At 51.3% G+C, this 26,981-nt stretch overlaps 1 protein-coding gene across 4 annotated transcripts in view; it reads left to right on the forward strand.

The window, feature by feature from the left end:
- Nucleotides 1-26,981, forward strand: part of LOC146808607 (NACHT, LRR and PYD domains-containing protein 3-like) — an 800,827-nt gene that overhangs the window by 334,512 nt on the left and 439,334 nt on the right. For all 4 annotated transcript variants that reach the window (XM_085623632.1, XM_085623634.1, XM_085623635.1 and 1 more), the window contains exon 7: nucleotides 7,103-8,822. In XM_085623632.1, coding sequence (XP_085479758.1) covers nucleotides 7,103-8,822 — 1,720 coding nt within the window. The remainder of the gene's footprint in view (nucleotides 1-7,102; nucleotides 8,823-26,981) is intronic.

Genomic DNA, 26,981 nt, shown 5'->3' on the forward strand with positions numbered 1-26,981 from the left:
CTGCAGGAGGTAGCACATATACACTGGGCAGCCTCGGAGGTAGTACATATACACTGGGCAGCCTCCTGGGAGGTAGCACATATACACTGGGCAGCCTCCAGGAGGTAGCACATATACACTGGACAGCCTCCTAGGAGGTAGCACATGTACACTGGGCAGCCTCCTAGGAGGTAGCACATATACACTGGGCAGCCTCCAGGAGGTAGCACATATACACTGGGCAGCCTCCAGGAGGTAGCACATATACACCGGGCAGCCTCCTAGGAGGTAGCACATATACACTGAGCAGCCTCCAGGAGGTAGCACATATACACTGGACAGCCTCCAGGAGGTAGCACATATACACTGGGCAGCCTCCTAGGAGGTAGCACATATACACTGGGCAGCCTCCTAGGAGGTAGCACATATGCACTGGGCAGCCTCCTAAGAGGTAGCACATATGCACTGGGCAGCCTCCTAGGAGGTAGCACATATACACTGGACAGCCTCCAGGAGGTAGCACATGTAAACTGGGCAGCCTCCTAGGAGGTAGCACATATACACCGGGCAGCCTTCAGGAGGTAGCACATATACACTGGGCAGCCTCCTAGGAGGTAGCACATATACACTGGGCAGCCTCCTAGGAGGTAGCACATATACACTAGGCAGCCTCCTAGGAGGTAGCACATTTACACTGGGCAGTCTCCAGGAGGTAGCACATATACACTGGGCAGCCTGCAGGAGGTAGCACACATACACTGGGCAGCCTCGGAGGTAGCACATATACACTGGGCAGCCTCCTGGGAGGTAGCACATATACACTGGGCAGCCTCCAGGAGGTAGCACATATACACTGGACAGCCTCCTGGGAGGTAGCACATATACACTGGGCAGCCTCCTAGGAGGTAGCACATATACACTGGGCAGCCTCCTAGGAGGTAGCACATATACACTGGGCAGCCTCCTAGGAGGTAGCACATATACACTGGGCAGCCTCCTAGGAGGTAGCACATATACACTGGGCAGCCTCCAGGAGGTAGCACATATACACTGGGCAGCTTCCAGGAGGTAGCACATATACACTGGGCAGCCTCCTAGGAGGTAGCACATATACACTGGGCAGCCTCCAGGAGCTAGCACATAGACACTGGGCAGGCTCCTAGGAGGTAGAACATATACACTGGGCAGCCTCCTAGGAGCTGGCACATATAAACTGGGCAGCCTCCAGTAGGTAGCACATATACACTTGGCAGCCTCCAGGAGGTAGCACATATACACTGGGCAGCCTCGGAGGTAGTACATATACACTGGGCAGCCTCCTGGGAGGTAGCACATATACCCTGGGCAGCCTCCAGGAGGTAGCACATATACACTGGACAGCCTCCTGGAGGGTAGCACATATACACTGGGCAGCCTCCTAGGAGGTAGCACATGTACACCGGGCAGCCTCCTAGGAGGTAGCACATATACACTGGGCAGCCTCCTAGGAGGTAGAACATATACACTGGGCAGCCTCCAGGAGGTAGCACATATACACTGGGCAGCCTCCTGGGAGGTAGCATATATACACTGGGCAGCCTCCAGGAGGTAGAACATATACACTGGGCAGCCTCCAGGAGGTAGCACATATACACTGGGCAGCCTCCAGGAGGTAGCACATATACACTGGGCAGCCTCCAGGAGGTAGCACATATACACTGGACAGCCTCCAGGAGGTAGCACATATACACTGGGCAGCCTCCTAGGAGGTAGCACATATACACTGGACAGCCTCCTAGGAGGTAGCACATATACACTGGGCAGCCTCTTAGGAGGTAGCACATATGCACTGGGCAGCCTCCTGGGAGGTTCCACATATACACTGGGCAGCCTCCTGGGAGGTAGCATATATACACTGGGCAGCCTCCAGGAGGTAGAACATATACACTGGGCAGCCTCCAGGAGGTAGCACATATACACTGGGCAGCCTCCAGGAGCTAGCACATATACACTGGGCAGCCTCCTAGGAGGTGGCACATATACACTGGGCAGCCTCCTAGGAGGTAGCACATATACACTGGGCAGCCTCCAGGAGGTAGCACATATACACTGGGCAGCCTCTTAGGAGGTAGCACATATGCACTGGGCAGCCTCCTAGGAGGTAGCACATATACACCGGGCAGCCTTCAGGAGGTAGCACATATACACTGGGCAGCCTCCTAGGAGGTAGCACATATACACTGGGCAGCCTCCTAGGACGTAGCACATATACACTGGGCAGCCTCCTAGGACGTAGCACATATACACTGGTGCGCACAAGGCTGGAAATTATTGGAATTCGCATAATTGACATTTAGTTCCTGAAATTACTGGTTGTCATTAACACAACACATGCACATTTCTCACACATGGTGGTACAATGCCAACACAGTGGCATTTGCATTCATTGCATGCATGTGGAAGCAGTGTTTGCATAACCATCTATCATCCTTGGTATCATCCCTATCTTCTAAAGAACTGGCGCCTGAACAGCTCTTTGATAGAAATACAAACCTGAGCTCTAATTCAGTATTGCACCCATCTATATGGATAACGAACATCTATTTAGCATACAAATCAGCCATTTTTAGATGTCTTTGTTGCAGGGTTTTCGTGGCTGGGAACACATCTTGTATCACATGGCACTTCATTCCTAGTGGAAGATGCCTGGCTGCTGCACGTGTAACTTGCAACACTAAGGACCGAGTCCCTGCCCCAGTGTCTGCCTCAAGCCTTCAAAAGGGCCTCTTTATAGCTGAAAAAGTTCAGAAAGGGATTTTTTTTAGCTGTATCTGGTTTAAGCAGCGGTACAGATCCCTGTGCCCTAACTGCAAGCTAGGAAACTTGCCCCAGTCGCCTAGTTTTGCAATACAAAACAGTCATTGGTAAAGTGGATTCCTAATAACCAGGTGTCTCGGTGCCACCGCACCTGCTGCACCATTGATAGCCATGCCCCTGATTTCAGGGGGAACAATGGTTGCATTAGTGTGGCATGAACACTGCCAGGTGCAACCACAGCCAGGGGGAGATCATCCCGTCCAAGACACTGTTGACCAAAGGAGAGGCACTGCTGTGGTGTGTAGTTTTATGCTGTCCATGTAAAGCAGCACACCTGAACACCAACCCTCTGCTGTTGGTTCTGGTCTCCTTTCCTCTGTTATTAACATGCTGTCTTGGCAGTGAAATACCCTTTAAATGCAGAGCCAGGTCACGTGATATAATCTACACTAATTTGGATTTAACAATGACCTCATGCATTAAGCCAGACAAGCCATCAATCCCGAAATTAAGGAGCATTGACAAAGCCAATAGGCCTTGCTTTAATGCGCAACACATGTAAACACAAACATTGACAAATCTTATTTACCTGCATTGCTTGCAGGAATGCTGTTCATCACATTAAAGCCAGCCCTACTGACTTTGCCAGTGCTCGGGAAAAGTATTGTACACAAATAATGACTTTCTGAATTGAATACATTATTATTATTTTAATTATTTATATAGCGCAGCTGATACCTTGCAGGCTTCCTGGCGCTGAGGAAAAAAAAAATACTATACATGTAAAAGATGTATCTCTTGGTACTGGAAGACAAAGGATAATTAGCCCCTGTCATAACCCTAACATACTGTAAATGTACAGATTTCGTCCGATGTATCATATTAGCTAAAGTTATGTATTAAGAAGTGCGCCTTTGCTGTCTATGGTCACACGACAGACCTATGATCTTAAACTATAACTAACGTTGGTGCTTGTCACCCACCCATCTGCCTTCTATTCTGTGCACCACTACTTTTCTTTAGTACTTGTTCAAAATGTTGTCTACTGAATAAATAACTTAAATGAGTAAGAAGGGGGGATTTTGACCCGAGAGGCTGGAGTTGGTGGATCTATTAACAGAGGATCTCCACACGGGTACTTTTGAATTGCTGCTGAAATATGCTGAATCTCTGGCTGCTATGTTTTGTGACTATGAAAAGGCCAGGCACAATGATACAACAAATATATCTGCAAACCCATTTTGTCTCCAAAACACACAAGGTTTGGACTGTTAACCACACAAGCGGTGCAAAGTGTGTCAAATATGGTTGTCTTTAGATCTTAAGTTGACTTTGTACATCATGGTATATTCTGTTCCACAATGAACAGTAGAAGACTGCATTATGTTACGGAGGATTGGTGAAGTTTGGTGTTACAGAACTATTGTTTTCTTATTTGCAATGATTGGCTGAACACTATGTTTGAGTGTGACTTTTATTTCCTTGAAACTTAGTGGTAATATGTTCTTTTTAATTTGGCGTCCACCTTTCATATAAAAGAGAGAGGAATTCGTGCCTCGAAGTCCTGTTTTATTTAGTTAGGTATTTTTCCCACATTGGGGGGAGGATGTTAGCCTTGTATCTCATTCTTTGGTGTCTTTTCTGTAAACTGATGGCAGTAATCCTCTTGTTGCTTTTAACTTCAAAAAGTAGGTTGTTGAACTGGCTGAGTGGAAAAGTGAACTGTTTTCACAACCTCCCCTGTCGAAGACCCTTTGATTATTTGTATTTCTTAATTTATTTTGCTCCTGTACAGCGAGAAAGCTGCATGTGTCTCAAAACAGCACAACACATTGTAAAGTGCGAGGACCTTCATAGGCGTTTTCCTAATCTCCTTCCTACACCCCGTTTGGTTCTTCATTTTTTGCAGTGTAGTGCTCTCATTTAATCTTCTTCCCGCTGCCTCCCTCGCACCACACTGCTTGCCCGCCCCACCTCTAAGATCGCTGCATTGATTTCTTATCCTTAATTTAAAATATTAGTTTTTATTTATGTTGAGCCGTTTGCAGTTTTTCTCATTCTTTGAATTGTCAAAGGTGGTGCGGTTTTCTCCAGTGCACAGCTAGCTCAGTTGATTGCCACATGTTTATTCCTGGGTGGGTGGTACCTTGTAGAAGTGTGGCATCAATGGACCATTTATGTCTTCACCCACCTTGACATGGGAAGGGAATGAAGGGAAATTGGAGGGCCATCAGGCCTAGCAGCTTCTAGCCATTTCGTACTTTAACAAAACCCTTTCTGCCCCATGTCTCAAGGGGGCCCTGAAGGGACTGGCAAAAGCAGAAAGGAAATAAACCTTGAAGAGCCGTGTTTACTTTCTCTCTTGATTCCACTCTAGGTACTTCCTGTAGTACCCCAGCAGCAAACAGGAGACAATTGCACCTGAAGGCAGGGACAAGGAAGATAATAACTGCGTGACATCACTTCCGCTACCTTATTAAGAGTTGAACTTGTGTAAGGCAGACGGTCCTTTGCCTTTCCCATGACGGTGCCTGGAAAACAGGCACTGCAATGGGAATGGCAAAAAAATTTCCAGTATGGCATGGACGGTGACATCCATGCCATGCTGGAACTTTGGGGGAATACAGACAGCAAGGTGCATGCTCTTCCCCCCGATTGTATTCCTATGGTAGGGGGGCAATGGGGAGCATGTAGGGACCCCTTTGTTCCTGCACCACCCGCGGGGCACCCGCCATGAAATGACTGGCAGTGCAGGAACTCGTAATATATGCTTAACGGGACTGCGCCAGTCCCGCTGAACATATTACATTGTGGCGCAGTTTCGTTTTAAAGTTGTAATGGGGCGGACGGACCACCGCCAGTGTGAGTGCGGCGGTCTTATGACCGCTGCACTCCTAATCAGGCCTTAACCATTTGTAATCCTCTTTCTGGTGCATACTCTAACTGCGGATTCCTCCTTGCCTTCCCACTTCTCCGTTTTGTGACCTGGTCCTTTCTAAAATCTAATAAAAGGCTCCAAATTAGTGTCCAGCACACTGTTTCCTACAATTGTTGATGCTCCACAGCTGGGTGTTCAGAAAGGGGGGCTTATCTGGTGCTACTTCCTCACTTCTGGGGCGGTATGAATCTATCAATAAGCTGTACGATGAGCTATGAAAAGTACCCGGGTCCAATCGGATACCGGGGTAGTATTGTAAGGTGAGGAGTCTGGAGTTGAATACAATATCCACCGAAGAGAGCGTTACCAAAGGCTCCACTTGCACAAAAAATAAAATGTTAGATTGCATCTTTTTCAGTCTTCAACTGAGTTTTTCCCTCAGAGCTTCACAGATGTAGGTCATCTGTGTCTTGCATTTGTTGTTAATTGTAAAGGGTTTGTTTTTGGATGGGCCAAAGATTAACTGGGATTATCATGCTGACTGGGGTGTGGCCTTTTAGCAGTCTACATTTGTTGGTTCCAGTCATGTGTCTGTGAAGAGCACTGATTATTTCTGTAATCTGATATATCAGTCGGCATGAGAGTGTGCGAGTAATCCCTCAATGATGGCTTTATTTATGAGTTTCACACGGAAACTCAGATTAGCGGGTATATACGGTTTCTGATGAATGGCTCCGCTCAGCCTGGGGTAACGGTAGTTACCGGGATCAGCGCACACCTCACTCATTACCAGGGCACTTGTGGTTGGGCATCTACCTTGAAATTGGCAGTGTGTGGAGATCTAATCCTGGACTGTGGCAACCAACGGCTCCTTGTGTGATCTTCACTCGCCATCAGCGATGTGGACTCTCTTGATGAATGTAGAGTCTCCCACACGACTGTTTCAGGGGTGTAGATTCCATTACAGACATTGTAGTGAAGGGCGGCTGCACGAGGACTGCTAGGCGTGAGGACATCTGTGGAAGGGAGACTCCGAGCTGATAACTTTGTTGTTTCTCTCAAGTATTTTGGCTTCCTTGTTTGATGAATCAATGATGTTTTTCTTTTGCTGGTAGATGTTTTGAGGAAATATATGTAGTTATAACTGAGCCTCCATTTCCTAAAATAGTCTTCTTTCCTGGGAATTATGTCCTTGTTGTACCTGCCCTGTCTATTTCAATCAAAGTCTGATATTTCAGGACAACAAAGAATCCCCGATGTTAAGATCTCACCGTGAAATGTCTTATTCTCTTCGATCTCACCAAACAAGAACCAACCGTAGCGGCGACTATAAATAAATCTGGTGTTTCATGTTCATTGTGACCGCAAAGTTAAATTAAACTGTATCAATGTTAACTCTCATTATATTCCTAAGTACATGTTTCATATGTTGTCTCTATTTTTAAACAGATTCCAAGAGGAAGTACAAGGAATATATTAAATATGGATTCAGAGAAATGAAAGATAATGACAGTAGAATCGGTGAAACTGTGACTTTAGAAGAAAGGTATACAAAGCTCCTCATTTTAAAAAACTATTGTAATAAGAAAGATAAAGAACATGAAATAATGTCATGTGGAGAGAGACATCTACGGCTTATGGAAGAAAGAGCTGCAGATTCATACTCTAGCATCCACGATTTATTTTCCCCTGAAGAGGATGGACACATCCCCAGGACTGTGGTGCTCCAGGGAGTGGCCGGGATCGGAAAGACAATGACTGCCCGAAAGATCATGTTTGACTGGGCGTCGGGCAACCTCTTCCGGGACAGATTTGAGCATGTGTTTTACATCCACTGCAGAGAATATGACCAGCTGAGTGCACAGACGACGATCGCTGACCTCATCTTACCCAGCATTGAAGGGGGGCCGATCCTGTCAATGAGTGAGATCGAAGCCAACCCCGAAAGGAGGCTCTTCATCATCGACGGCTTCGATGAACTTAAAATCAATGAAGATTTGCTGTCTGACGATCCTGATAAAAAATCTGAGGAGGGTAAAACAATCTTCAGTTTAATAAAGGAAAGGTATCTAAAGGATTCATATAAAATAGTCACCACCAGGCCAACTGCTTTGTACGCCCTTGAAAAGTGTGTGAAGGGCGAACGCCTCGCAGAGATACTTGGGTTTTCTGAAGCTGGTAGGAAGGAATATTTTACAAGGTTCTTTGGAGATGAAATAAAAGCTGCAAACGCTATCGGAATAGTAAAAGAAAATGAAATCCTCTACACCATGTGTTTTGTGCCCATCGTGTGCTGGATTGTCTGCACTGTCATCAAGGGGCAGATGGAAGATGAGGAGGATTCTTTCTGTGATTTGAGAACAATTACTTCCGTCTACTTGCTTTATCTTTTCAATTTATTAAAGCAGCAGAGTAAAGACTCTGTGAAGCAAAACATTACCAGTAACTTGAAGAGGCTGTGTGCCTTGGCTGAGGAAGGCGTCTATCAGCGGAAAATCCTATTTGAAGAACATGACATAGTTAAACATGGTGTAGACATACCGGCCCTACAATCCCTCTTCCTGAACAATAATATTTTTAAAGATTGTACTGATACGGTCAGCCTCTACAGCTTCATCCACCTGAGCTTCCAGGAGTTTTTTGCTGCGCTCTTTTACATACTAGAAGGAAATGATACAACTGCAGAGAACACAGAGAGTCCGCAGCGAGCCGTGACCCGCTTACTGAAGGAATACACAGAGTTGGGAAACAATCATTTGATGCTGACCGTGCGCTTTCTGTTCGGCCTTCTCAACACAGAGAGACTGGATAAGATAAGGAGTAAATTCCAGTGGAAGGTTTCACCAGAAATCAAACCTGTGCTACAGAAATGGATAACGGAAAAACTAAAACAAGTAGGAGGCGAGCTCACTAGTCACACCATGGACTTATTCCACTGTTTGTACGAGACCCAAGAGGAACAGTTTGTGAAAACAGAACCTGAATGTGTGAAAGACATACGTATATCAAAGAGTACGATCAAGCGTGATATGAGTTCCATGGATTTCAGAGCCCTCTCATTCTGTTTCAAGTTTTCACGAGTCAAGAACATTGATCTACAGAAGGTTACGGTGATCCCTGAGGATGTCAGAGCGCTGAAGCCGCTTTTAATGAAATGTTCCACACTTAGGTAAGTCTCTTAATTGCGTGTATTTCACAACGCAGGAAATCACATTGTGCCCTTGGTGGAGCATTGAGTTTGTGGCTGTGCTCGGCGTTATCTTGTATTGCGCAGCGCAGCGCTGCGCCACGCTCGGCACTTTGTTTCATGGCACTTCTGTGGCTGCAGTGACTGAGTCACCCCCTGGGCTGCTGTGAGTGAGGGGCACGGCTCACCTTCTTGAGAGATAAGTCATATTTCAGAAACTGTCTTCTTAAGGCCCCGTAGTCCCAGTACGAGTCTCGAGGAACTCCATAAAGACAGGTGCAGTGTCCAGATTTATTGCTCGTGTGTGTCATTCCCTCGTGGAATTCCTGCTGTCAGGAGTCAATCCCCATGGAATAGAGAATTACAGTGTGGACTGGAATTACACGTGGCATTCCCACTTCTGTCTGACATAATGCGCACATTTACCATTTCCTCTTAGTGTGCGTTATATTTGTGTGGTGGGGGGACTGCAGCAGGGGTAGAGGGGACCGCAGCAGGGGTAGGGGGACTGCAGCAGGGGTAGAGGAGACCGCAGCAGGGGTAGAGGGGACCGCAGCAGGGGTAGAGGAGACCGCAGCAGGGGTAGGGGGGCCGCAGCAGGGGTAGGGAGGACTGCAGCAGGGGTAGAGGAACTGCAGCAGGGGCAGAGGGGGACCGCAGCAGGGGCAGAGGGACCGCAGCAAGGGTAGGGAGGACCACAGCAGGGGTAGGGGGACCGCAGCAGGGGTAGGGGGGACCGCAGCAGGGGTAGGGAGGACCGCAGCAGGGGTACGGAGGACCGCAGCAGGGGTAGGGAGGACCGCAGCAGGGGTACGGAGGACCGCAGCAGGGGTAGGGAGGACCGCAGCAGGGGTAGGGAGGACCGCAGCAGGGGTAGAGGGACCGCAGCAGGGGTAGGGAGGACCGCAGCAGGGGTAGGGGGGACTGCAGCAGGGGTAGGGGGGACCGCAGCAGGGTTGGGAGGACCGCAGCAGGGGTAGGGAGGACCGCAGCAGGGGTAGGAGGACCGCAGCAGGGGTAGGGACGACCGCAGCAGGGGTAGGAGGACCGCAGCAGGGGTAGGAGGACCGCAGCAGGGGTAGGAAGGACTGCAGCAGGGGTAGGGAGAACCGCAGCAGGGGTAGGGGGACCGCCACAGGGGTAGGGTGGACTGCAGCAGGGGTAGAGGGGACCGCAGCAGGGGTAGAGGGACCACAGCAGGAGTAGGGGGGACCACAGCAGGGGTAGGGGGACCGCAGCAGGGTTGGGGGTGTTGGACTTGGCCCTTTTTCCCTCATTTTTTTCGTTTTTGCAGTGTTAAGGTGCAGGTGCTTACTTCTCCCAAGATGGCTGCCACAGACCCCTGCTACTGCAGGGTGGTCGTTTTTCATAGTAGCACCCTAGCTGCCAGGAGCTGGCTGGGACCCACAACAATGTTGCGATACCAGCCCGCCGTTTTGTCCCATAGTTAGAGTGGGGAAGCTCCTGGAAGAAGCTGGAACCTTCTAGAAGGGAGGTGGGGTTTTACTTTTGCCGCCTTGGCTAGAGGTCACCTGACCTAGGGCTACTTAAGAGTGGGAGGGAAACTTGTGTAGTGAGTTGGCCATTGGGGTGAAGCAGAGCTGGAAGAATCCACCAGGAGTGTAGGCGGTAGGGCCTAGCCAGGGACTTATGCCTCTGAGAGTGACAGGATTTAGGTACTGCCTCTTAAGTGAGTGAGGTGCCCTGTGAATCCCACTGATCTTGCCCAGTAGTAGGAGGACCCAGAGACTCTCTGCCAACCTGACTAGGAAGGACATAGTCGCCCTTTCCATCCCTACCCCTGTAACAGAACCCCTTAAGGGCGCCAGATACATCTGCGCCAAAAGACTTCATCTGTCAACTGAGAACTGAAACCTAACTTTAAGAACTGAGACTGCATGACAAGGGCGAGCTGCAAGCCTTGAATGCCAGAGCTGAGACTGCGTGTCCAAGCTGACCTATCAAACTAAATGCTAAGCCGATTGCCAAGTCACCGGGGATCGACCAGATACTAGCGCTGTGACCCCCGCGCTTCCTGCCCTGGTCTGGGACCCCCGGCAGCGTGCTCCGCTGAGCACCATATCCCCATCCTTAATTTGAGCCCCCCCTGCGACGACGAGGCCAGCGCACTCACCGCCGCGGCCTGGAGGCCTGGAGAAGTGCCCTGCTGTGTCGTGATGCCCTGGAGGAGTGCCCTGCTGTGTCGCGAGGCCCAGGAGAAGCCCTGGGGCCCCGTCGCTGCCGTCGCAGCTGTGGGAGGAGAAGCGCAAGGTCGGGGCCGAGTTCCCCCAACGTCGTGAGGACGGACGCCTGCTGACGCCGAGACGGAGGTAAGCCCGGAGGCCGAGATCCCCCCTGGTGCGCCCCCTGCTGGTCCGGAAACCGCACCGCACTTGGCCCGGGTCGTCCCCTCCGTGGGAATCCCCTCCCCTGCCTGCGCGACGGAGAGACCCCGCCGAGGGATCCTATCCGTGTCCCCCCTTCTGTAAGACTGAGAGCGGTGCTTTGTGAACTGCACCGGAGCATAGGGACCCGCTCCGCAAGTCCGGTCATTCTCCCCGCTGGAAGCCGCCCAAAGAACTGACTGACATTACCCTTGTGTGGCGCTTCCCGCCACCGACCCTGCTTCCCCAGCCGGAGCGACAAGGAATGCGAGTAGCGCCTTGTGTTATATGCTCTACTCGACAGTAATTACATTACAAGGGATGCGAGTAGCGCACTGTGTTACCTGCTCTACTCGAAAGTAATTGTTTGCCAGGAAATGCGAGTAGCGCCTTGTGTTACATGCTCTACTCGAAAGTAATTACATGCCAAGGGATGCGCGTAGCGCATTGTATTATATGTTCTGCACGAAGGTAATTCCATACCAGGATCACGAGTAACGTGTTGTATTATATGCTCTGCTCGACTGTAATCACCTGCAAATGGTTGCGCGTAGCGCTTTGTTTCATATGCTTTACTTCACAGGATTAGGGGCCATCGATTACGAGGAGCGCTCAGTTCCACAGGCGCCATGTTAGTGAACCCAATGTGTCCCCGTTCAAGTATTACGCTTAGTTAGACGGCCGGTCCAGGGAAAGACTTTACGTAAGCGCGCACAGCGCTAGAACAAGGTTAGGCACTGCATAAATATCACCCAGAGTGTCGAATGTATTGTTTTGATGGTATTATAACTCATGTATTACCTTGTTATTTCCTGAACTGCATCTGACCAGCTATACTTGGATAAACTTGAAGTATTTGCATAATTTGAACGGTGTGGCGTCCCTTATTGTGTGTGTCCCTAGTCCATGAGAAGCATGTGGTGTATGGTTGCTTAGCACATAGCCCTCTGGTTGCCCGACCGGCTCGCGCCACGCTACCGCCTATAGGGCCTGGTGACCCCAGGTTCCTACATTGGTGGCAGCGGTGGGATCCTTGGGACTTGTGACCATACAGCACCCTTCCGTGAGGCGAAGGGCGCCACAATTAAACGCCTATCCTACATTTTTTTTGTTCCACAGCTCAGAAACCATTGTTGCTGGATCATTAGTTCCACTGTCCAGGTAGAGAGTGCGAGAAGCCTGGTTAGCTATTGACTGTTGCCTACACCCTAGGAATTTTCTCCTTAGAGTCTAGGTCCCCACCTGCCAGAATGGAATCCCGGCTAGCGGACCTCGAGGGGTACACCGTGAGGCAACTGAGGGAGTTCGCGCAGGAGTTGGGGGTGCCTGGGATGCGGAGGGCCAAAGCGCCGGAACTCCGTACCGCCATTAGGGCATGGGTAGAAGCCCACCCAGAAGGGAGAGGGGATGAGGGACAGGAAGCGCCAGATGCACCTCAGGAGGAGAGCGCCCAGGAAGTCCTAGATATCCGGAATGTAGACATGTCCGAGAATGTGCCCCCAGGAAGACGTTCTGGGGCCAGTAGTAAGACAGGGTCTAGCAGGAGCGCGTCTCCAAAGGAGTATGAGGACAGAAGGGAAGAGAGGCAGTTAAAATGGGAACTAGCCAAATTGGAGCATGAACGAGAAAGGGAAAGAGAGAATAAGGAATGGGCAATGGAGGAGAGGAGGATGGCGCACGAGCTTCGGATAAAGGAGTTGGAGCTGCGTGCCCTCCAGATGAATGTGTCTAGTGAGGACACTGGTGGCAGCATACCGGAAGCTCCACAGGAGCTAGGATTTTATTTACCCCAGGATGACATCACTAGGGTGTCTGAGGAGGCATTGGGGTGTGAACCTGAAGGGGGTGGTGCAGGGATCTCCCAACCCAGCGAGGTGGGAGAAGTGGCAGATAGCCCAGCTAGGTCCCAGGGAGAGAGGGTTGTAGGGCCTCACGACCTATCTATAGGAAGGCGTGAGACGGGGAGGTGTCCCGAGGTGCCCCAACCGAAGTCTCAGGGCCTGGAGAGTTCCGCAAGGGAGCCCCAGGTTGGGAGCCTAGGCTGTCCCGATGTGCCATCCAGTGCAGGGGAGCCCCTAGTGTCAGGAGGACCCAGGGCGACTGTAACCAGCGCGCCTGACGTTCTGGGGTTGGCCCAGTTTCAGGGTTTAGGTCCTGGGCTGGGGTGCCAGGCTCAGGGGTTGCCTGACCTGGCGGGTGGGGCCTCTGCTAACAGGGTCCCCCCGAAAGTGACTTCCAGGGGTACCTTTCCCAGTGGGAGGGTGCGGAAATCTGGAAGGGGGTGCAGAGGGAGGAAGGTCTCGCCTCGGGCACCAGCTCGGCCTAAGGGTTTAGACCCTAGGTTGAGGAATCAGTTGAAGGGTCAAGGCCCTGTACTGAGGAGACAGTGGTGGTCTGAGGGTGCCCCGCAGGGTAGGGTGAGGAACCCCAGAAGGAGAGTGAGGGGGAGGAGAGCCTCGCCCCTGAAGGCTGGTCAGCCTGAGGGTGTGAACCCCAGGAGGAAGGACCAGAGGCAGTTTAGGACTGCAAGGAGGAGGACCGGAGTGGTCAACGGGCACTACAGGCCTGGGGCTACTGCCCCCCACTCCGCGAGATCACCCGGGCCAGAGACATCTGGACGGCCCAAGGGCCGGTCCTGGCCACAACTAGCTAGGGAGCCCCAGTGGGGTGGTTTCGTTGGTCCAGGAAGGCTTTTAGGGAACCATCGGGTTCCAGAGCGGAAGAGAACCTGCGGGTGCTCCTACCGTTGCGGGCCTGCGTCCACCTTTTCTCGCCCCAAGCAGGGAAGACCATCAAGGCATTGATTGGTCTACCCTGGCTTTCGGCTGGAAGGGGGTTATGTTGGACTTGGCCCTTTTTCCCTCATTTTTTTCGTTTTTGCAGTGTTAAGGTGCAGGTGCTTACTTCTCCCAAGATGGCTGCCACAGACCCCTGCTACTGCAGGGTGGTCGTTTTTTATAGTAGCACCCTAGCTGCCAGGAGCTGGCTGGGACCCACAACAATGTTGCGATACCAGCCTGCCTTTTTGTCCCATAGTTAGAGTGGGGAAGCTCCTGGAAGAAGCTGGAACCTTCTAGAAGGGAGGTGGGGTTTTACTTTTGCCGCCTTGGCTAGAGGTCACCTGACCTAGGGCTACTTAAGAGTGGGAGGGAAACTTGTGTAGTGAGTTGGCCATTGGGGTGAAGCAGAGCTGGAAGAATCCACCAGGAGTGTAGGCGGTAGGGCCTAGCCAGGGACTTATGCCTCTGAGAGTGACAGGATTTAGGTACTGCCTCTTAAGTGAGTGAGGTGCCCTGTGAATCCCACTGATCTTGCCCAGTAGTAGGAGGACCCAGAGACTCTCTGCCAACCTGACTAGGAAGGACCTAGTCGCCCTCTCCATCCCTACCCCTGTAACAGAACCCCTTAAGGGCGCCAGATACATCTGCGCCAAAAGACTTCATCTGTCAACTGAGAACTGAAACCTAACTTTAAGAACTGAGACTGCATGACAAGGGCGAGCTGCAAGCCTTGAATGCCAGAGCTGAGACTGCGTGTCCAAGCTGACCTATCAAACTAAATGCTAAGCCGATTGCCAAGTCACCGGGGATCGACCAGGTACTAGCGCTGTGACCCCCGCGCTTCCTGCCCTGGTCTGGGACCCCCGGCAGCGTGCTCCGCTGAGCACCATATCCCCATCCTTAATTTGAGCCCCCCCTGCGACGACGAGGCCAGCGCACTCACCGCCGCGGCCTGGAGGCCTGGAGAAGTGCCCTGCTGTGTCGTGAGGCCCTGGAGGAGTGCCCTGCTGTGTCGCGAGGCCCAGGAGAAGCCCTGGGGCCCCGTCGCTGCCGTCGCAGCTGTGGGAGGAGAAGCGCAAGGTCGGGGCCGAGTTCCCCCAACGTCGTGAGGACGGACGCCTGCTGACGCCGAGACGGAGGTAAGCCCGGAGGCCGAGATCCCCCCTGGTGCGCCCCCTGCTGGTCCGGAAACCGCACCGCACTTGGCCCGGGTCGTCCCCTCCGTGGGAATCCCCTCCCCTGCCTGCGCGACGGAGAGACCCCGCCGAGGGATCCTATCCGTGTCCCCCCTTCTGTAAGACTGAGAGCGGTGCTTTGTGAACTGCACCGGAGCATAGGGACCCGCTCCGCAAGTCCGGTCATTCTCCCCGCTGGAAGCCGCCCAAAGAACTGACTGACATTACCCTTGTGTGGCGCTTCCCGCCACCGACCCTGCTTCCCCAGCCGGAGCGACAAGGAATGCGAGTAGCGCCTTGTGTTATATGCTCTACTCGACAGTAATTACATTACAAGGGATGCGAGTAGCGCACTGTGTTACCTGCTCTACTCGAAAGTAATTGTTTGCCAGGAAATGCGAGTAGCGCCTTGTGTTACATGCTCTACTCGAAAGTAATTGTTTGCCAGGAAATGCGAGTAGCGCCTAGTGTTACATGCTCTACTCGAAAGTAATTGTTTGCCAGGAAATGCGAGTAGCGCCTTGTGTTATATGCTCTACTCGACAGTAATTACATGCCAAGGGATGCGCGTAGCGCATGGTGTTATATGTTCCGCACGAAGGTAATTCCATACCAGGATCACGAGTAACGTGTTGTATTATATGCTCTGCTCGACTGTAATCACCTGCAAATGGTTGCGCGTAGCGCTTTGTTTCATATGCTTTACTTCACAGGATTAGGGGCCATCGAATTCGAGGAGCGCTCAGTTCCACAGGCGCCATGTTAGTGAACCCAATGTGTCCCCGTTCAAGTATTACGCTTAGTTAGACGGCCGGTCCAGGGAAAGACTTTACGTAAGCGCGCACAGCGCTAGAACAAGGTTAGGCACTGCATAAATATCACCCAGAGTGTCGAATGTATTGTTATGATGGTATTATAACTCATGTATTACCTTGTTATTTCCTGAACTGCATCTGACCAGCTATACTTGGATAAACTTGAAGTATTTGCATAATTTGAACGGTGTGGCGTCCCTTATTGTGTGTGTCCCTAGTCCATGAGAAGCGTGTGGTGTATGGTTGCTTAGCACATAGCCCTCTGGTTGCCCGACCGGCTCGCGCCACGCTACCGCCTATAGGGCCTGGTGACCCCAGGTTCCTACAGGGGGAACCACAGCAGGGGTAGGGGGACCGCAGCAGGGGTAGGGGGGACCGCAGCAGGGTTGGGAGGACCGCAGCAGGGGTAGGGAGGACCGCAGCAGGGGTAGGAGGACCGCAGCAGGGGTAGGGAGGACCGCAGCAGGGGTAGGAGGACCGCAGCAGGGGTAGGGAGGACCGCAGCAGGGGTAGGAAGGACCGCAGCAGGGGTAGGGAGAACCGCAGCAGGGTTAGGGGGACCGCAGCAAGGGTAGGGGGGACTGCAGCAGGGGTAGAGGGGACCTCAGCAGGGGTAGAGGGACCACAGCAGGAGTAGGGGGACCACAGCAGGGATAGGGGGACCGCAGCAGGGTTAGGGGGGAACCACAGCAGGGGTAGGGGGACCGCAGCAGGGGTAGGGGGGACTGCAGCAGGGGTAAGGAGGACCGCAGCAGGGGTAGGGGGACTGCAGCAGGGGTAGAGGGGACTGCAGCAGGGGTAAGGAGGACCGCAGCAGGGGTAGGGGGGACACCGCAGCAGGGGTAGGGGGGACTGCAGCAGGGGTAGAGGGGACTGCAGCAGGGTTAGGGGGGAACCACAGCAGGGGTAGGGGGACCGCAGCAGGGGTAGGGGGGACTGCAGCAGGGTTAAGGAGGACCGCAGCAGGGGTAGGGGGACTGCAGCAGGGGTAGAGGGGACTGCAGCAGGGGTAAGGAGGACCGCAGCAGGGGTAGGGGGGACACCGCAGCAGGGGTAGGGGGGACTGCAGCAGGGGTAGAGGGGACTGCAGCAGGGGTAAGGAGGACCGCAGCAGGGGTAGGGGGACTGCAGCAGGGGTAGAGGGGACTGCAGCAGGGGTAGGGAGGACCGCAACAGGGGTAAGGGGGGACACCGCAGCAGGGGTAGAGGGACCGCAGCAGGTGTAGGGAGGACCGCAACAGGGGTAGGGGGGACCGCAGCAGGGGTAGGGGGGACCGCAGCAGGGGTAGGAGGGACCGCAGCAGGGGTAGAGGGACCGCAGCAGGCGTAGGGAGGACAGCAGCAGGGGTAGGACGGACCGCAGCAGACGTAGGGAGGACAGCAGCAGGGGTAGGACGGACCGCAGCAGGGGTAGGGAGGACCGCAGCAGGGGCAGAGGGACCGCAGCAGGGGTAGAGGGGACCGCAGCAGGGGTAGAGGGGACCGCAGCAGGGGTAGAGGGGACCGCAGCAGCGGTTGGGAGGACTGCAGCAGGGGTAGCGACGACCGCAGCAGGGGTAGGGAGGACCGCAGCAGGGCTAGGGGGACCAGCTGCTGGGGTAGGGGGACTGCAGCAGGGGTAGGAAGGACTGCAGCAGGGGTAGGCGGACCGCAGCAGGGGTAGGGAGGACTGCAGCAGGGGTAAGGAGGACTGCAGCAGGGGTAGGGGGACTGCAGCAGGGGTAGAGGGGACTGCAGCAGGGGTAAGGAGGACCGCAGCAGGGGTAGGGGGGAATGCAGCAGGGGTAAGGAGGACCGCAGCAGGGGTAGGGGGACTGCAGCAGGGGTAGAGGGGACTGCAGCAGGGGTAGGGAGGACCGCAGCAGGGGTAAGGGGGGACACCGCAGCAGGGGTAGAGGGACCGCAGCAGGGGTAGGGAGGACCGCAACAGGGGTAGGGGGGACCGCAGCAGGGGTAGGGGGGACCGCAGCAGGGGTAGGAGGGACCGCAGCAGGGGTAGAGGGACCGCAGCAGGCGTATGGAGGACAGCAGCAGGGGTAGGAGGGACCGCAGCAGGGGTAGAGGGACCGCAGCAGACGTAGGGAGGACAGCAGCAGGGGTAGGACGGACCGCAGCAGGCGTAGGGAGGACAGCAGCAGGGGTAGGACGGACCGCAGCAGGGATAGGGAGGACCGCAGCAGGGGCAGAGGGACCGCAGCAGGGGTAGAGGGGACCGCAGCAGGGGTAGAGGGGACCGCAGCAGGGGTAGAGGGGACCGCAGCAGGGGTAGAGGGGACCGCAGCAGCGGTTGGGAGGACTGCAGCAGGGGTAGCGACGACCGCAGCAGGGGTAGGGAGGACCGCAGCAGGGCTAGGGGGACCAGCTGCTGGGGTAGGGGGACTGCAGCAGGGGTAGGAAGGACTGCAGCAGGGGTAGGCGGACCGCAGCAGGGGTAGGGAGGACTGTTGAAAGATAGTGGAAGGAAATGAAAGGCAAGTTATGGTAGGATTTTGTGAATAGCCAAAAAGTTGTAAACTCGTAGATTACTCAAAAGTGTGAGTTACCTTTTTGTTTTATATATTTACTGTATTATAAAATGTTATACCCCAGAGGGATATGGCTTGCCACCAAGAAGATAGCTGCTCGCTGAATGTCCCCTGCCCTGAGGCGCAGAAGGGAGATGTCGGGAAATATCCCTTAGCAGTGGCAGGAGGGCTGGATGTCGATTAGATTGGGGGGGGAGCATGGATGGAGGAACGAGTACCGGTAGTAGTGCTGAAAGCAGTAGAGTAGGTGGACCTGGGAGGGGCACCAAAGCTTCAATGTTCCCCCTCAAGTGCCAAAGAGATGAGAGGCCCCCAGCGTGAGCGTGGGTAGGAACCAGGGTGGGACTCAGATAGCTGAGGGCTGGTGCTGTCAGCTGAAATGGGTTGTGATGTGGAGACAGCATTAGACCAGCAGGGGGCATCGGGAGACACCTTCGCCATTAGAGAGCAGCCTTATATTACACTGGGTGCCAGAAGGTAATACTATTGTATGATTAAAATCTTTACAATTGTATAAAAACACTGGTGAGCATAAGACCGATAAAAAAACATTATACATAAAACCAATAATAACATAATTCATTCGAGATTTAAAAATACGTTGCAATTTTTCTGATGTAGACCAAATCAACAATCTATGTGATTATGATAGTCACGGTATTACCTATCGTAGTGACAATCTATTCCTTAACGATATCCCATGTTGCGAAGTCCCGCCGTAGGATTGTCACTACGATAGGTAATACCGTGACTATCATATCACATAGATTGTTGATTTGGTCTACATCAGAAAAATTGCATATATGGCTCACATTATGCTTACCACATAGAAGCAGACCGAAATTCAATGTGCTGACAATGCGTTCCGGACTTAAGACAATATGGTCATAGATTCACAATCGGAACTTTCGTGGATATTAAGAATGCCCTGAAGAAGTTCTCTGTTGAGAACGAAACGCGTTGGCTGTGTTTCTCCAATGGGAAGAAGATACTCTCCACTACGGCCCCCCCGCGGCGGGATGCCTGGCTTTCACCTTGGGGATGCCCAGTACGGGTTATCTCACAGGGAAAAAGCCAGGACGGGTTCCCAATGCAAGCGCCGAGATGCCCAAGGGTAAGTCGAGCGCTATATAAAAACACGCATACATACATACATACATACTATAATAATAAAGATGGACAATTAAATAATTCATGGACTGACTGCGAACTGTTCAAGTACATTGATCATTAGTGGTGCAACCACAACATTTGTCTATTTGCTCTATTGACCTTGTTCTACAGGGTGGCTCTTCTGGACAGTAAGAGCCTTTTGTGAGTTTTGCACACAGAAAGTGTTGGATTTATTGGTTAAAAAGTATATATATTTTAGGTCTACTTTTTTGGGAATTGGTGCCTGTTGCTCTATTTGATCCACTGTCCGGCGTCTGTTTTATATTATTCAGGCAGCCCTAGAACACAATTAAAAGTGTTTTCTATTTATATTTGTTGTTTGAAGTATGCACAGGTAAGTGCTGAAAATACGGCTTTCGGTGACTGCTTATTTTTGGCCTGTATGGGGCATCAAAATAATGAGCTGGCAACCCTAATCATAAGACTGGAAGTTTGTTGCAGGATCAGCACATTATTTCCTTCACCCTCGATCCCTATTAGTGCCAAAATAACAATAGTTTAACTTGTACCTGAAATCTTACGCTGCCGTCAATAACATGCTGAGTTACTTCAAGTGTCCGGGAATGCACCCTGCACCCTGCATTCAGGCAACTCACTCCTCATTCTCGCCCTTAATTTTTACGCTCACCCTGCACTCTCAGCAACCACAATGCACTCACACCGACCACCATGCACTCACACCATTCACCCGCTCACCCTGCACTCGGTCATTACTCTGCACTCGCAATGCACTTGCGCTGTTCACCCTGTACCTCACCCTGCAGTCACACAAGCACACTACTCACCCTGCACTCATGTCACGCTTCACTCACCTGTCCCCCTCACTGCTCAATCTGTAATCTCACTCAAATAAGCCCATTACTAACAATGCATTCTTTCGTCCAAATCTGCACTTACATATGGTCCCCTCACTTACCCTGCAGTCATACCTATTACCCTACTCTCACACTGTTGCATCACTCACGTGTACTCTTTAATCTATGCCTACTCAGGACCATTAACTTCAAACACTAGGCATAGTATTTTCAGAATGGACGACTCCGTGCAGTAATCACCAAGGTGGGATTATGAACAAAATATATATCATAAAGGGACCTGCAGAGATGAGAAACAAAATAGTGTGCATACCTCTCACTCCGTAAGCCATTGCTAAGCGCTGCATCCTATTGCACAATAAGCTGCAGGCACCCCAGTCAGTGGTCCCCATGCACAACATGGACTGGGAACACTTCTAACATAGCATCAAATTCAAAACAAATACAACGCCCTTCCAACCACACACCCTACGCATATAGTAGCTTGCTACTCATGGAGGCAAGCGCTTCAGACCTCCACTTAGGGGTAGGAGGCCCTCTATAAATATAACAATACATTCAAGACCGCTCCGTCCCCTGTCTTCTGGCTCTGTCCTTTAGCTCCTGCCTCCTTGCAGCCGTCCTTTCAGTTCATGCCTTCTTGCATCTGCCTTGAACTCCTGCATTCTTCGCTCTCACCATCCTCATCCAACTGTTGAGTGATGACCTCCTCAATCCCATCCCTTCTTGTTTTTTTTTTCTGTTTTTTTACAGAGTTTTATATAGCACGAACTTGACCTGAAGGTATCGGGTATCAGAGCACTTTACATAGCACCAGTTGCGTTACATGAGGACACATTCATTTTTGTTAGGCACGGGGAGATTAAGCGATTTTCACAGGATGTTCAGCATCATTGCCGAGACTCGAACCCGGTTCCCCAGATGCGAGATCGACCACCCTAGCCGTTAGGCCAACTCCTCTCCTCTCTTGTATCTCTCCCCTGAGTACTCACCTACTTGCATCCATTCCTCCAGTGCCTGCCTTCAAGTATCCCTTACTCCAACTCTCTACATCAATAGTTGGTATGGTTAAGCTACCGTAGTGTTTAATAACAATGCTTTGTATTTTCCTTCCTTTTAGGCAGTATTGGTGGAACAAGACCCAGAATTGCAATCTTTGTGTTGTACACAAAATATTCTTACTGCTGCCTTCATATTCGTGCTCTCTACTACTGCATTGACTTTCTACAATTACATTTTAATCAAAGAAATGAGGAAACAGCCCAGAAAGTATTTAAGCTGTGCTCAAAAGCAGCAAATTAAATCAAAACAAGAGCAGTTTAAAGGCAAATTTATGAAAATGGACTCATGGGGCATCATCATCATCTCCTGCATCATTACCAGAAGGCGATGCCGCCGCATCATCAACAGGAGACAGAGCAGCATTGCCACAATCTAAAGTGGTCCCAGCACAGGACCAAACATTACAGATGTACCTTTTAGCATTGAAGCACCAATTGTGGCAGCGCTGCAGGCAACAACAACAACTATAGGAAACATAGAAAGCAAAAGCCAAAAAGCTGTGTCAGCAGAGCCTCCATCTATTACAGAAGGAGTCAGAGAAACTGCAGGTCCACCAGCCTAACAGACTAATTTGCATGTAGCCAGGTTCTGAGCTGGGATGGTGCAGTGAGCTAAAAAACGGCGATGGATTAAAACCATGATCTCTTGACTTGGTAAGAGTATTCTGCATCATTCAGAAACTCTGTCCATCACCACCCCCTTTTTCCCAAATCGTTTTTAACCACACTCAGTGTGGGAGGGTATGCTCAGACGTGAGTCCCTTGCTCATTGCATCATCAGGATTCAGGCAAGCCGGGCCGACGAAGGCTGTGATGCCAGAAACCGGTCCCCGGAAGCTTGTTTCCTTCCCAGTATAAGAATTGGCTTGGTAGTTTGGTTTGCCCTGTTCCCATCATGCACTGGGACAGGTACAGACTAATTTGCATGTAGCCAGGTTCTGAGCTGGGATGGTGCAGTGAGCTAAAAAACGGCGATGGATTAAAACCATGATCTCTTGACTTGGTAAGAGTATTCTGCATCATTCAGAAACTCTGTCCATCACCACCCCCTTTTTCCCAAATCGTTTTTAACCACACTCAGTGTGGGAGGGTATGCTCAGACGTGAGTCCCTTGCTCATTGCATCATCAGGATTCAGGCAAGCCGGGCCGATGAAGGCTGTGATGCCAGAAACCGGTCCCCGGAAGCTTGTTTCCTTCCCAGTATAAGAATTGGCTTGGTAGTTTGGTTTGCCCTGTTCCCATCATGCACTGGGACAGGTACAGACTAATTTGCATGTAGCCAGGTTCTGAGCTGGGATGGTGCAGTGAGCTAAAAAACGGCGATGGATTAAAACCATGATCTCTTGACTTGGTAAGAGTATTCTGCATCATTCAGAAACTCTGTCCATCACCACCCCCTTTTTCCCAAATCGTTTTTAACCACACTCAGTGTGGGAGGGTATGCTCAGACGTGAGTCCCTTGCTCATTGCATCATCAGGATTCAGGCAAGCCGGGCCGATGAAGGCTGTGATGCCAGAAACCGGTCCCCGGAAGCTTGTTTCCTTCCCAGTATAAGAATTGGCTTGGTAGTTTGGTTTGCCCTGTTCCCATCATGCACTGGGACAGGTACAGACTAATTTGCATGTAGCCAGGTTCTGAGCTGGGATGGTGCAGTGAGCTAAAAAACGGCGATGGATTAAAACCATGATCTCTTGACTTGGTAAGAGTATTCTGCATCATTCAGAAACTCTGTCCATCACCACCCCCTTTTTCCCAAATCGTTTTTAACCACACTTAGTGTGGGAGGGTATGCTCAGACGTGAGTCCCTTGCTCATTGCATCATCAGGATTCAGGCAAGCCGGGCCGATGAAGGCTGTGATGCCAGAAACCGGTCCCCGGAAGCTTGTTTCCTTCCCAGTATAAGAATTGGCTTGGTAGTTTGGTTTGCCCTGTTCCCATCATGCACTGGGACAGGTACAGACTAATTTGCATGTAGCCAGGTTCTTTGCTGGGATGGTGCAGTGAGCTAAAAAACGGTGATGGATTAAAACCATGATCTCTTGACTTGGTAAGAGTTTTCGCATTTGTCACCCCGAGTGGGAAGGGTATGCTCAGACGTGAGTCCCGTGCTCTCCATGCCACTGGAATCAAGCTATCCTGGCTGACGAGGGCTGAAAGCCCGAAACCGGTCCTAGGATGCTTGTTTCCAGTCCAGGGAGGACCTGGCTTGGCAGTTCGGGCTGGACTGTTCCCATGGGGCACAGGGTCAAGACTGATTTGCATATGGTTGGGTTCAAACTGGAATGGCATGGTGAGCAAAAAAACGATGGATTTAGGCCCAGATCTCTGTACTGGGGTGAATGTATGACATTGTTCTGCATTCTGTCCATCAATTGTTGTTTTCGCATTTGTCACCCCGAGTGGGAAGGGTATGCTCAGACGTGAGTACCGTGCTCTCCATGCCACTGGAATCAAGCTATCCTGGCTGACGAGGGCTGAAAGCCCGAAACCGGTCCTAGGATGCTTGTTTCCAGTCCAGGGAGGACCTGGCTTGGCAGTTCGGGCTGGACTGTTCCCATGGGGCACAGGGTCAAGACTGATTTGCATATGGCTGGGTTCAAACTGGAATGGCATGGTGAGCAAAAAAACGATGGATTTAGGCCCAGATCTCTGTACTGGGGTGAATGTATGACATTGTTCTGCATTCTGTCCATCAATTGTTGTTTTCCCTTGTTCATTGCACCATCAGGATTCAGGCAAGCCGGGCCGATGAAGGCTGTGATGCCAGAAACGGGTCCCCGGAAGCTTGTTTCCTTCCCAGTATAAGAATTGGCTTGGTAGTTTGGTTTGCCCTGTTCCCATCATGCACTGGGACAGGCACAGACTAATTTGCATGTAGCCAGGTTCTGAGCTGGGATGGTGAAGTGAGCTAAAAAACGGTGATGGATTAAAACCATGATCTCTTGACTTGGTAAGAGTATTCTGCATCATTAAAAAACTCTGTCCATCACCACCCCCTTTTTCCAAAATCGTTTTTAACCACACTCAGTGTGGGAGGGTATGCTCAGACGTGAGTCCCTTGCTCATTGCACCATCAGGATTCAGGCAAGCCGGGCCGATGAAGGCTGTGATGCCAGAAACCGGTCCCCGGAAGCTTGTTTCCTTCCCAGTATAAGAATTGGCTTGGTAGTTTGGTTTGTCCTGTTCCCATCATGCACTGGGACAGGTACAGACTAATTTGCATGTAGCCAGGTACTGAGCAGGGATGGTGCAGTGAGCTAAAAAACGGTGATGGATTAAAACCATGATCTCTTGACTTGGTAAGAGTATTCTGCATCATTCAGAAACTCTGTCCATCACCACCCCCTTTTTCCCAAATCGTTTTTAACCACACTCAGTGTGGGAGGGTATGCTCAGACGTGAGTCCCTTGCTCATTGCACCATCAGGATTCAGGCAAGCCGGGCCGATGAAGGCTGTGATGCCAGAAACCAGTCCCCGGAAGCTTGTTTCCTTCCCAATATAAGAATTTGCTTGGTAGTTTGGTTTGCCCTGTTCCCATCATGCACTGGGACAGGTACAGACTAATTTGCATGTAGCCAGTTTCTGAGCTGGGATGGTGCAGTGAGCTAAAAAACGGTGATGGATTAAAACCATGATCTCTTGACTTGGTAAGAGTATTCTGCATCATTCAGAAACTCTGTCCATCACCACCCCCTTTTTCCCAAATCGTTTTTAACCACACTCAGTGTGGGAGGGTATGCTCAGACGTGAGTCCCTTGCTCATTGCACCATCAGGATTCAGGCAAGCCGGGCCGATGAAGGCTGTGATGCCAGAAACCAGTCCCCGGAAGCTTGTTTCCTTCCCAGTATAAGAATTGGCTTGGTAGTTTGGTTTGCCCTGTTCCCATCATGCACTGGGACAGGTACAGACTAATTTGCATGTAGCCAGTTTCTGAGCTGGGATGGTGCAGTGAGCTAAAAAACGGTAATGGATTAAAACCATGATCTCTTGACTTGGTAAGAGTATTCTGCATCATTCAGAAACTCTGTCCATCACCACCCCCTTTTTCCCAAATCGTTTTTAACCACACTCAGTGTGGGAGGGTATGCTCAGACGTGAGTCCCTTGCTCATTGCACCATCAGGATTCAGGCAAGCCGGGCTGATGAAGGCTGTGATGCCAGAAACCGGTCCCCGGAAGCTTGTTTCCTTCCCAGTATAAGAATTGGCTTGGTAGTTTGGTTTGCCCTGTTCCCATCATGCACTGGGACAGGTACAGACTAATTTGCATGTAGCCAGGTTCTGAGCTGGGATGGTGCAGTGAGCTAAAAAACGGTGATGGATTAAAACCATGATCTCTTGACTTGGTAAGAGTATTCTGCATCCTTCAGAAACTCTGTCCATCACCACCCCCTTTTTCCCAAATCGTTTTTAACCACACTCAGTGTGGGAGGGTATGCTCAGACGTGAGTCCCTTGCTCATTGCACCATCAGGATTCAGGCAAGCCGGGCCGATGAAGGCTGTGATGCCAGAAACCGGTCCCCGGAAGCTTGTTTCCTTCCCAGTATAAGAATTGGCTTGGTAGTTTGGTTTGCCCTGTTCCCATCATGCACTGGGACAGGTACAGACTAATTTGCATGTAGCCAGGTTCTGAGCTGGGATGGTGCAGTGAGCTAAAAAACGGTGATGGATTAAAACCATGATCTCTTGACTTGGTAAGAGTATTCTGCATCATTCAGAAACTCTTTCCATCACCACCCCCTTTTTCCCAAATCGGTCCACCAGCTAGGCCTGCACTGCTACCAGTGACTGAACGAAGCTCAGAAACTGAGAATACACCATCAGCAGACGACTCTCTGAGTCTAATATTACTAACCAGTGAAGGAAGTCTACACCGCTATCAGTGACTGAAGGAGGTTCAGAAACTGAGAATACACCACCAGCAGATGACTCTAAATCTAATATTACAAGCAACCCCCTCGCAGAGCTGTCTGGCTTCTGCCCCATCACACTCCAGTCTTGCTTATAAAAACCCCCTTCAATCAGAGTGTGCTTGTACCTCCTTGGGTCCCAGTCTAGTTTGTGGCCCCTTACGCTCCAGCCTGGCATGTGCAACATCCCCGTCCTTATGGCCCAGTCTGGCTTGTAGCCTTCAGATACTTCAGTCTGGTTTGTCACTGCTCATTAAAGCTTCCCTTTCTTTGTCAGCTTTCCAATAATAGCGGGTCCCTAAACATCCAACTGACTGAAAACCTGCAGTCTCTGCGACCTCAGGGATCTAGGTTGAGAAGATTTAGTTACTCTCACCTGTCCCCATGCAGAAGCAGAAGAGAGGAGTCTTGCGCTCTGAAAAAGGCCTCCCCTCATACCGGAGGGAGCACTATTCACAAGTGATAGGGCCATACAACTCCCATTCTAAACAAACCATAT

Source organism: Triturus cristatus, chromosome 8 (assembly GCF_964204655.1).
Source record: "Triturus cristatus chromosome 8, aTriCri1.1, whole genome shotgun sequence".
Classification (NCBI taxonomy): domain Eukaryota; kingdom Metazoa; phylum Chordata; class Amphibia; order Caudata; family Salamandridae; genus Triturus; species Triturus cristatus.